The sequence below is a fragment of the Ipomoea nil genome, unplaced genomic scaffold (assembly GCF_001879475.1).
Source record: "Ipomoea nil cultivar Tokyo-kokei standard unplaced genomic scaffold, Asagao_1.1 scaffold1932, whole genome shotgun sequence".
NCBI classification, from domain to species: Eukaryota; Viridiplantae; Streptophyta; class Magnoliopsida; order Solanales; family Convolvulaceae; genus Ipomoea; species Ipomoea nil.
Window position 1 is genome coordinate 2,686,102 of NW_017618360.1, and position 9,878 is coordinate 2,695,979.

A 9,878-nucleotide genomic window follows, 5' to 3' on the forward strand; every position below is an offset into this window, starting at 1 on the left:
AAGTCTTTATCCGAGGCGGTGAGGGTGGCAAACTGGCAAATGTTAACTACTAGCTAGTCTCTTTCCCAGTACCAATTCTGCGCCACCCTTTTTTCGCGCGCAGAAACTTTGCCAACAATTCACCTCTCAGACGACTGTGATGGCGAAAGGTAGAGATAAAGATGGCGAGAGATAAAGCTTTAAAGCAGATATGAAGGAAAAGAGGAAATTTTGGTGTGTATATAGTACAGTGAAGAGTTAGATTGCATATTATCCTTCATCATTAGGGTTCTTCTTTCTCTCTCTTCTCTCTCTCTTTCTATCTCTCTGGTTTTTCAACAAACTCTCCCTGTTACCCATCATTGCTCTTTTGGTGGGGGGGGCTTTTTATGTATCCCTATTCCTTCTCCCTTCTTCCATTCAGCCCCTTTCCCCTTCTTCAATTCCCCTCCGTTTTGTCTCTTCTTGAATTCCTTGGGATCCGATCCGGCCGACAGACAGTAAACCTTTGAACGGCGGCTGATGTTTGTAGTCCCGAGGAAGACAACATAGGTTTTCTACTGTCTTTTCCTTTCTTGTCTAGAGAGAGAGAGAGAGAGGGAGATATATAGATACAGTTTCTAAATATAGTAGTTGCAGCTTCATTATCTTCTCTTCAAGATCTGTGGATATATACCACTGAGATTCATCAGGCCAGGTTTGTTTGTTCATCTGGAAAGATCCCATATCTGCTTTCTTGTCTTGCATTCAAATCTTATATCACATGATGTGATTTTATATGATAAACTCATATTCACTTGGTATAAGATTCAGGAAATGTGAACTCTGAAGGCTAGGGAATTTCACTTTTTGTGTGCAAGATTCAGGAAATGTTTTTTTTTTTTTTTTTTTAGTTTGGGGTTTTCTATGTTTGTTGAGTTATTATGGATTGAATGATCATATCTATAAGTCTATAATTACCCCAACAATATCATGGCATCTGCAATAATCTGTTTATATTAAAGGATAAGGGTAATATAATCCATCTATTTTCACTTCTGTGCAATGGATCTCATTAATTATATTAATCCTACTTTAATTAACTTATATCATTATTACAGTACTACTATATATATGTAAAGCCTAATTTCATATTTTCTGTATCCATCAGTCTACTGGATATAGTGGTAATATAGTATGTAGTTCTAATTAGTGTAGTATATATATCATAGTTTTCAGTTTTCAGAAATTTCTTAACCTATCCTAAGATGTTATTATGATATTTGTAATTTAATTTCCTTTATAATTATTGCATTCCCTAATTATTTCTGTATAGTACTTAATAAAAGTTTTCCAGATTAGAACTAATATTACTACTAATTAATTAATTTCTAAGATAATTTGGAGTTCTTTAATTAATAAGGAGTATATAGAATTAATCTTACATCCAGCCCTAAAAAAAATGGCGGCCATGAAACATGACTCTTATATCATAAGTTTACGAGTTTAATTTGATTATTGTCAATATCATATCCTTTCAATCAAATCCATCACTAAGGTGATTCTAGATCCGTGTTGAAAATATCTCATTATTTGTTCAATAAAATTAAAGTTACATATATAGACGATATTAATCAAAGAAATTGAAAATCAAATGAAAGAATTGACCAGGAATGAGCCTATTAGCTAGTGGTTGTGTCTTTTCTCGTAAATTAAAGGATAAAAGAATACAAATGGGTGTGTGCTCTGATAAACTCATATGAATCCCATTCCTTATGATCTATATTTTGGGATATGATGTTTTTTTTTTTTTTAATGAGGTATTGTTGTACAGTGCAGGACATAATTGTGAGACAATTGAAGCTACATAGGATGATGAACTCCTTCGCGCATGTTCCTCCCGGTTTCAGGTTCCACCCCACTGACGAAGAACTCGTGGATTATTACCTCAGGAAGAAGATCTCTTCCAGAAGGATTGACCTAGATGTCATCAAAGACGTTGATCTCTACAAGATTGAGCCCTGGGATCTTCAAGGTATTTCATTTATATCTATCTATCCTTCTTTATTTAAACCCTCGGCCACAACTCAAAGGGGTACCTGTACGGATAAATCCCGCCTTATAACCCTGAAGTTAAACATGCCTAGCTAATTAAGTTGCTGGATCAACTGAAACCAAGAAATTAAGGCTAATAGGCCGCGACTATTATCCTTCTTTATTTAATTATCAATATTTTGAGATAGATGGTGAACAATATAATTGTGGGTATGTAGAGCTATGCAGGATAGGAACAGAAGAGCAGAACGATTGGTATTTCTTTAGCCATAAGGATAAGAAGTATCCGACAGGAACGCGCACGAATAGGGCGACAGCCGCTGGGTTCTGGAAGGCAACTGGAAGGGACAAAGCTATTTATTCTAAGCATGATTTGATTGGGATGAGGAAAACTTTGGTGTTTTACAAAGGAAGAGCTCCAAATGGTCAGAAATCTGATTGGATCATGCATGAATATCGTCTTGAATCTGATCCAAATGGTACCCCTCAGGTAATTAACTTTTATTTTATCCTCTTCTTTTCGTTTTATTTCAACCTATAAAGTTACAAGTTTAACTGCCTAATAAGTTTGGTTGGTCTGGCCTTGATCATATAACTTTAATGTGCAATTCAACTATTAACTTAGACTTTTAGTTGAGAGGAAACACATGTTTCAATTGGCCATTTTAATTGGACAACTTAAACTGGTTTATCTGGATTTAATTACCAGTTACATTTATGGTGCTAAACTATGGTGAATATATTGAAGCAGGAAGAAGGGTGGGTGGTTTGCAGAGTGTTTAAGAAGAGGATATCGACAATGAGGAGAGAAAGCGATCATGATTCGCCGATATGGTACGACGATCAAGTTTCCTTCATGCCGGAAATGGACTCCCCAACCCAGCAACACCCTCACCAGTCCGGCGGCCGGAGTACCTACGCCACCCAATTCCCTTACCGCTGCAAGAAGGAGCTAGACCTTCAATACCCGCCGGCGGTCAACGCCGCCGACCACCCACAATTCCTCCAGCTCCCGCTCCTTGAAAGCCCAAACAAGCTCCTCCACGCGCCGCCCGGCCTCACCTACGCTCCCATCCCCGCATTCGTCGGCGGCGGCGGCGGACACAACATCCATCCCATGTACGTAGACAACAACAACAACAACATCCTCGGCGGCCACGAACCGGCGGCGGCGGCGGCATATCACGTCACGGATTGGAGAGTGCTCGACAAGTTCGTCGCGTCACAGCTCAGCCAGGAAGAGGCTTCCAAGGGACCCACCACCGACGACTATGCAAACGCCGCCGGCAACATCTTCCAAACCTCCGACGACCTGAACAAGCAAGACCCGGCGCCGGAAAACGCCTCGACATCATCGTCAACCTCTCATCACCATCAGATTGATCTATGGAAGTGAACCAAATCTCTCGAATCCAAATGCCAAACGGTACATACTGATTGTAGGAACTACGTACAGTACAGACGCCCCTTCCAGATGAAAACAAAATATGCATGCAAGTCAATGTGTACATAATAAAAGTTTATTTCTTCCCCCCTAGTAATTAAGTTAAGAAACAATATAATGAGATAATTAATTACTTTAAAGAAGAAAAAAAAAAGATTTATCTTAAGAAGATGGGTCGACATTAATTACAGTGGTGTAGACCTGCAGAATATGTTTAAATATCTGTTGTTGAATATTTTCTCAGTAATATTTCTAGAATAATATTATGTCTATTTCTTATGTAATTCCAACTTCCAAGGACCAAATACTCTTTAATTTGTCTCCCTTTAGCTATTATTAGTTATAATAATATTGTCACCACAATGTTTACCTTTCTTCATTACTAAAAACTACTTCTCGTGAACAATATAATGATACAGGACCGAGCTTTGGATCCGTAATGTTGGAGTTTTATCCAATGTTTTGGTTCCTTGTAAGCACCTAAACATTATTCTTCGATCCGATCCTATCTAATGACCATTGAGTTACAGTGATTTACCTATCACATCAGACCGGGTGTAGGGACCTGGAGGCAAAGGAATTTTGTCCTTTTGTGGGCAAAGAATTGAAGTAGGATGAACAATAAGGGCAGATAAACTATGATGTTTTGGGAAGCTATCATTTTGGTAGTGTCATAATATTAACATTAATGAAGAATTCTTTAAGGTTAAGACTGTCGCTTTTGATATATTTTGTTTTTTCCTGTTTCCACTCTTAGCGATCCATGTATAATTGTATATGACTTGACTTCTAAGGTAGGGGATATGAAGTCCTGACATTATTTCTTGCAAAATCTAGCCAACTTACAATATGGGGCTCCAATCACTTGCCTAAAATAGTGCCTTTATCTTTAGACAAAAGACACTTAGTATTATATACTACTACTATGGCAACACTTGTGCCTTTAGACACGGAGTAATAGTAAATATATTCTCAAATTTTAGTCTATTTTTTATTCAAGTTTACATCACATGTTCTAATTCATCTCGAAAAAAGTGACAGGCAATTTTTATTATTTTACTCTTTTTTTTATTAATAAAATGAAGAAATGTGAAGAAAATTTTATTCTATGAGAATCCATATATCATTTTCCTTAGACACAACATAATGGGGCCGAATACAACGTTTGGTGGCCTCCGATTTATTCAATAAAAAAAATTTACATATATCGAGTGCTATGTATAGTAATACCAAATAAGTAGAATGTTGGATACTATGAATTGCAAATTATTCTGTGGATCCGGGTCCAAATCCTCACAATTTACCTTTTAAAATTTCACAATTTGTATACTACGAACACACAATGTTAACATACTTGTGTAATTGATTACCTTATTTTATATTCACAAGTTCATTTCAAATACTGCGCGCACTCACACAATATTAACAGATTATGATTTGATGATCTTGTATTGTATTCACCCATTCCATTCTACAGTTGTTATGTGTTTTTGACTTAGAAACACAATTTATATTAACAAAACTATGGTATAACAACTCAATATGAATGGCATGGGTTGCTCACTTTCTTGTAACCCGTTATACCAATAATACTATGTTAACCAACTATTATAATTATTGTTTAGTAACTCTTCTTTATTTATTTATTTGTATACAACCCAAGAAATGTGATCATAAAATAATCTCGAAAACTCGGTTATATATAGTGTGATGCAGGTACAAAATACAAATAATCTTCTTGACATTATTAAAGAAGCTATGCCTCTTCATTTCAAGAACAATATATACAGGTTAGATAGGATATATCAGCCTAGAATTAAAGTTGCAAGTATGGTGAATGCAGCAAAAACATATGCATTATGCTAAATATGGACTTTACTTCAAAGCACCGGCCTTGCATGCAGGCAAAAAATATACATAGAATTTTCAAATGATTAGGGAAACGTGCAACCACTACTTAGCTTAGCTGATCGGCACAAACCGAGAAGTTCAATAGACCGCTCTCATTGGCCAACTTAGCAGGGGTCACTGGAAAAATATACATAAAATTTTCAGAAAATTAGAAGGGAAGAGATCATACGATAGAATTGAAGATTGATGTTACTGGAGAAGATGAAGGTATTTAATTACCCTGCAAAAATCACAGTACTTACAGCGAGAAAGATTGCCAGAAAGCTGAGACGAATTGAACTTGTGAAATGTATATATAGCTTCAGTCCTTTATGAAAATGTGGAAGCCATGGATGAGGGAATTGATGATTCAAATTAAGGTTAAAAAACAAAAAAATGTATGCAAAACCTTAGCTAAATGTCGAAGAGAACCGAATTGAATTCACAGCTGGGATGAAAGGTGGCAGGTAGGAATTGAAGACAGATCAAATATGGAAGGTTGGTAGCCCTTTTTGAAGCAATGAAAAATCGACATACTCATTAGCTAAATGTCTTCTCCACTCATTGACCACAATCTCTGGAAAACTTTACACAATTTACTTCGCAAGATAGGGTATCCTAGGACGACAACATTAAAGTTACGTTAATCCCAAGTCAATGGACCTTGCCGGCCTGCGAGCGTTAATCAGGGTTTCGCCGAAGTAATATACGGTGGTCGAATTTGAAACTATATAATTAATTAAATTAATTACCAATTCAATTATCTGATTAACTTAATTGAATGGTGGCCTCTTAATGAATATTATTCTTGAATTATTATCATTAACACTTTTTAGTTTGGTATGTGGATTTTTAAGTGAAGGTACTAACTAACCCTAATTAATCAACACCGGAAATAGTTAAGAAATATAAATAAATGAGCAACGAGTAATTGAAGAAATGTACTTGCATGGAGCAAGTATTATACTCAACGATTCATCTCAGTATGAGATGTGTTGATGACAAAAACGGGATCAAGAGATCAAAAAAAAAAAAAAATCAAGAAGAAGAGTTTACATGGGCCGAGAGCCTATATGTCCATGAAAGGGGATCGGAGTAGAACTTTTATTATTTGTAGTTGAGTAAATACCCAAAATGGTCCCTCAATTATAGCTAAATTTACAAATTGGTCATCGACTTTCAATTTTAACCAATTAAGTCCTTTTGCAATTTTAACACGATTTGGTCCTTCGAACACTTCTGCATTAACGCCCGCGCCCGCGCCGTCATCGACGATCTCCGGAAGAACCTGCAGCTCTCATCGTTGCACATGGAAGCCTCCAGGATGACGCTGCACCGGTTCGGAAACACGTTGTCTTCTTCACTCTGGTACGAACTTAACTACATTGAATCCAAAGGGAGGAAGAAGAAAGGCGACAGGATTTGGCAGATTGCTTTCGGCGGTACGGTGGATCCAAATGTAACAGTGCGATCTGAAAATGCAACCGAAACCTTAAAAAATCGACGATGGACCATGAAATTACATATATATCCTCAAAAATCACAGTCAACAAACGGTCAAATAGACGGAGGACCAAATCGTGTTAAAATTGCAAAGTTAAGGACTTAATTAGTTGGAGGACCAGAAACAGAGCGGTATGGGATGCATGTCTACCGCGACCACGGAAAGTGATAGCCTTGGCCGAAGCCACCACACTTGCATGGCAACGTACCCACCCGACCCATCGCCAAGCAAACCACCAAGTAGCCGCACAGGGCCCCATTACCGCCACTGTCGCGGCACAGCAGCAGCAGCAACGGACCGCTGTCGCCCTTGTGGCTGCCGAGGAAGGAGTACGGCTGGAGGCAACCGAGCCGATACGGAGATGTTATGTCGATGCCGGGTTTATGCTGGCTACAGGGAAAGCTACGGTTGGCGCGATTTTGTTGAACGAGGAAGGGGAATATGTATCGGCATTCAGTGCACCCTTATCAGATTGTCTCTCCCCGCTTATGGCTGAGGCGATAGCATGTAAGGAAGCTTTGTCTTGGTTATGGAATCGTGGGGAACGCTCTGTACGCTTGCTCACAGATTGTTTGACCCTACAACAATATTTGACGAATCAAGCTGTCACGATTCGGACTTATGTTGGCTACGCTATTAGTGCTTGCAAAGCACGCATTACCGCTTTTGATTACTGCTCAGTTAATTTTATTCCTAGATCGGAGAACTATTTAGCTCATAGTTTAGCGGCTTCTGCATTTAATTATTCTACGATTATGTATTTGGACGATGTCCCCCCAGACTCTATTTCTGAGTACTTTTAATATATGCCTTATTGGCCACCTTTCAAAAAAAGGACTTAATTAGTTAAAATTAAAAGTCAAGGACCAATTTGTGAATTTAGCTATAGTCGAGGGACTATTTTGAGTATTTACTCTTTGTAGTTTATTGCTTTAAGTTTTACTTATTGCCCTCTAACACTTGTCATCTTTCAATAATATATGAGACATACACAATAAATATTACATTATTTCGATAGCTATTTATTTATACATATCACTGAATATCTAACTCATGATCTTGGATATGAGTTAATTAACTCTATAAGTTGCAATAAATTAAACGTGTCAGTCACCCTGCAGCCAATTACATACATACCCTAGAGAGGATCGGAGATGGAGAAGAAGAAAAGGGTGCATGTGTTGTTGGTGTGGCATGGAAATGGGGGACCTGCTGAAGAATGAATAATGATGAATGGAGTTTACTGGTTGGATGATAGGCATAAGGCATGGATATATATAACTACAGTAATTATAGGCGTATGTATGTAAGAGTGTGTGTGTGTGTTGTGTGTGAATGAAGCTAACATCATTAGCCTCTCCTCAAACCACATCCCATGTGAGTGCTATTATGTGTGTTCCCCTCCGGGTTGCCGCACTGCCGCCTCACTAACCACCATTAACATTCTTCCTCTATTCCTATTGCTTGGATATACTTTTTGGCCGATTCTTTATCAATGGTCGGATCTAAATTTATATATATATATATATATATATATATATATATATATATATATATATATATAGGTCGGATCTAAATTTATATATATATATATATATATATATATATATAATTGCGTTCAAGTGTGAACTGTCTGTCCAAGAGATAATTGAACCAACCCGTGTCACATGTCTAGATCTAGATGCACCTATAGTTATAACTAGGTACACCTATAGTTATAAGTAGGTGCACCTAGGTGCATGAAAATTTGCAGGTGGTTTTCACGGGTACTAACTACCCGCTGAACTCCTCCGCAAGAACAAAAGCAATACTAAACATAACGAACTCAGATCAATGAATGTTAACAAGACAAAATCACATGCACTTGCAAGTGAAAGTATGTGCACTTGTTAGTGATTTTACCTGCACTTTTTACTTGAAATGCTGCACTAACTACTTGCGCATATAACACATTTACATGCACCAAAGAACACTTGGCGCGCGCTGGATGGTTCTCAGTTCTTTCCTGGATGGACGTTCGCATGAGAGTGCGCCCCTCTATATATATATATATATATATATATATATATATATATATATATATATATATTATATATATATATATATATTATTATACACAAAGGCGTACATTTTAATCTTTATATCACTTATCCCTTTTCATTTCCAGTAATTCTATTCCTTTCTACCAAATTAAATCATGTAATTTCAATTCATACTTTATTTTCACATATTTTTTCTCCAAAATTATAATTCTTTTGCCCTTAATTCCTTCCTTCTTATCAAATGCCCGGTTAAAGTGTAATGTTCTACTGAAGTAATAGAGCATCTTATTAGCCCGGTCCATCGAGTTAATTTCATGATTGAATCGGGCCTATATCACACTCGCATTAAATATGAACTATTGGCCCACGTTCGAAGGGCCATTTCACTCCAACAATTTTAGCCGGCCCTCATTTTAATTTTTGAGGTTGCGATATTTGTTTTGTTTCTAAGGTAGTATATGTTTTTTTATTTTGAGTACTACTAACTCTGTTAGAATGCAGTATATGTTTATAATTAGTTTCTCAACCTACTGAAGCACAAAGAGTCAATATCACCCCAACTAAGACTTGAACTCATGACACTACCCATTTTGAATGATAATAGAGATGTCATCACATTACACAATATTGGTGAAATTGTGATATCTGTTTTTGCAGATCTTGTGGAAACTGATTTTGAGTCGCCTTCTTTTTTAGTGACAAGGGAAGCTGACTGTCACTTTTTGAGGTTGTACATTGAATAAATTTAGCTTTTATGTAATATCAGCCGGGGTCTTCTAGTGAGTGGATGTGCATGTTTGTGTGTGTGTGTGTATAATTGAATAAAAAGAAAGACATTAAAATTTGTAAATATTTAGGCTATATAAATTTAAAAGATTAGTAAAAAGGTGTAATTTCACTACAATTTACCCCTCCCTCAACCATTCTGTCGAGTCGGGATATGGGTCCCTAGGGCAAGCGATTTCACCTTTTAAGGGCGAATGTG

The 9,878-nt window shown here is 37.1% G+C and overlaps 1 protein-coding gene and 1 long non-coding RNA gene across 4 annotated transcripts; one reads left to right on the top strand and one right to left on the bottom strand.

The window, feature by feature from the left end:
- The first annotated feature begins 235 nt into the window (after window positions 1–235).
- On the top strand, window positions 236–3,772 carry LOC109193843 (NAC domain-containing protein 7-like). Of its 3 annotated transcripts, none has more exons than XM_019344672.1 (4): window positions 236–676; window positions 1,793–1,993; window positions 2,232–2,503; window positions 2,762–3,772. In XM_019344672.1, the coding sequence occupies exons 2-4, from the start codon at window positions 1,831–1,833 to the stop codon at window positions 3,407–3,409; spliced, it is 1,083 nt and encodes a 360-aa protein (XP_019200217.1). In that variant the 5' UTR covers window positions 236–676; window positions 1,793–1,830; the 3' UTR covers window positions 3,410–3,772. The 3 variants fall into 3 exon arrangements, with proteins under 3 accessions (XP_019200217.1, XP_019200218.1, XP_019200219.1); XM_019344673.1 differs by having other exon boundaries at window positions 1,798–1,993; XM_019344674.1 differs by having other exon boundaries at window positions 237–676; window positions 2,765–3,772.
- A 1,355-nt stretch (window positions 3,773–5,127) lies between these two features.
- LOC109193990 lies at window positions 5,128–5,873 on the bottom strand. Its single transcript, XR_002056356.1, has 3 exons — window positions 5,757–5,873; window positions 5,611–5,675; window positions 5,128–5,485 (listed from the first exon to the last, which is right to left on the bottom strand). It is a non-coding gene; the product is annotated as an uncharacterized LOC109193990 (long non-coding RNA).
- Window positions 5,874–9,878: the final 4,005 nt, after the last annotated feature.

Coding starts and splice junctions, on each gene's coding strand:
- LOC109193843 (XM_019344672.1), top strand. CDS start 1,831: ATGATGAACTCCTTCGCGCATGTTCCTCCCGGTTTCAGGTTCCACCCC. Junction 1,994..2,231: donor TGAGCCCTGGGATCTTCAAG/GTATTTCATTTA, acceptor GTGGGTATGTAG/AGCTATGCAGGATAGGAACA. Junction 2,504..2,761: donor ATCCAAATGGTACCCCTCAG/GTAATTAACTTT, acceptor AATATATTGAAG/CAGGAAGAAGGGTGGGTGGT.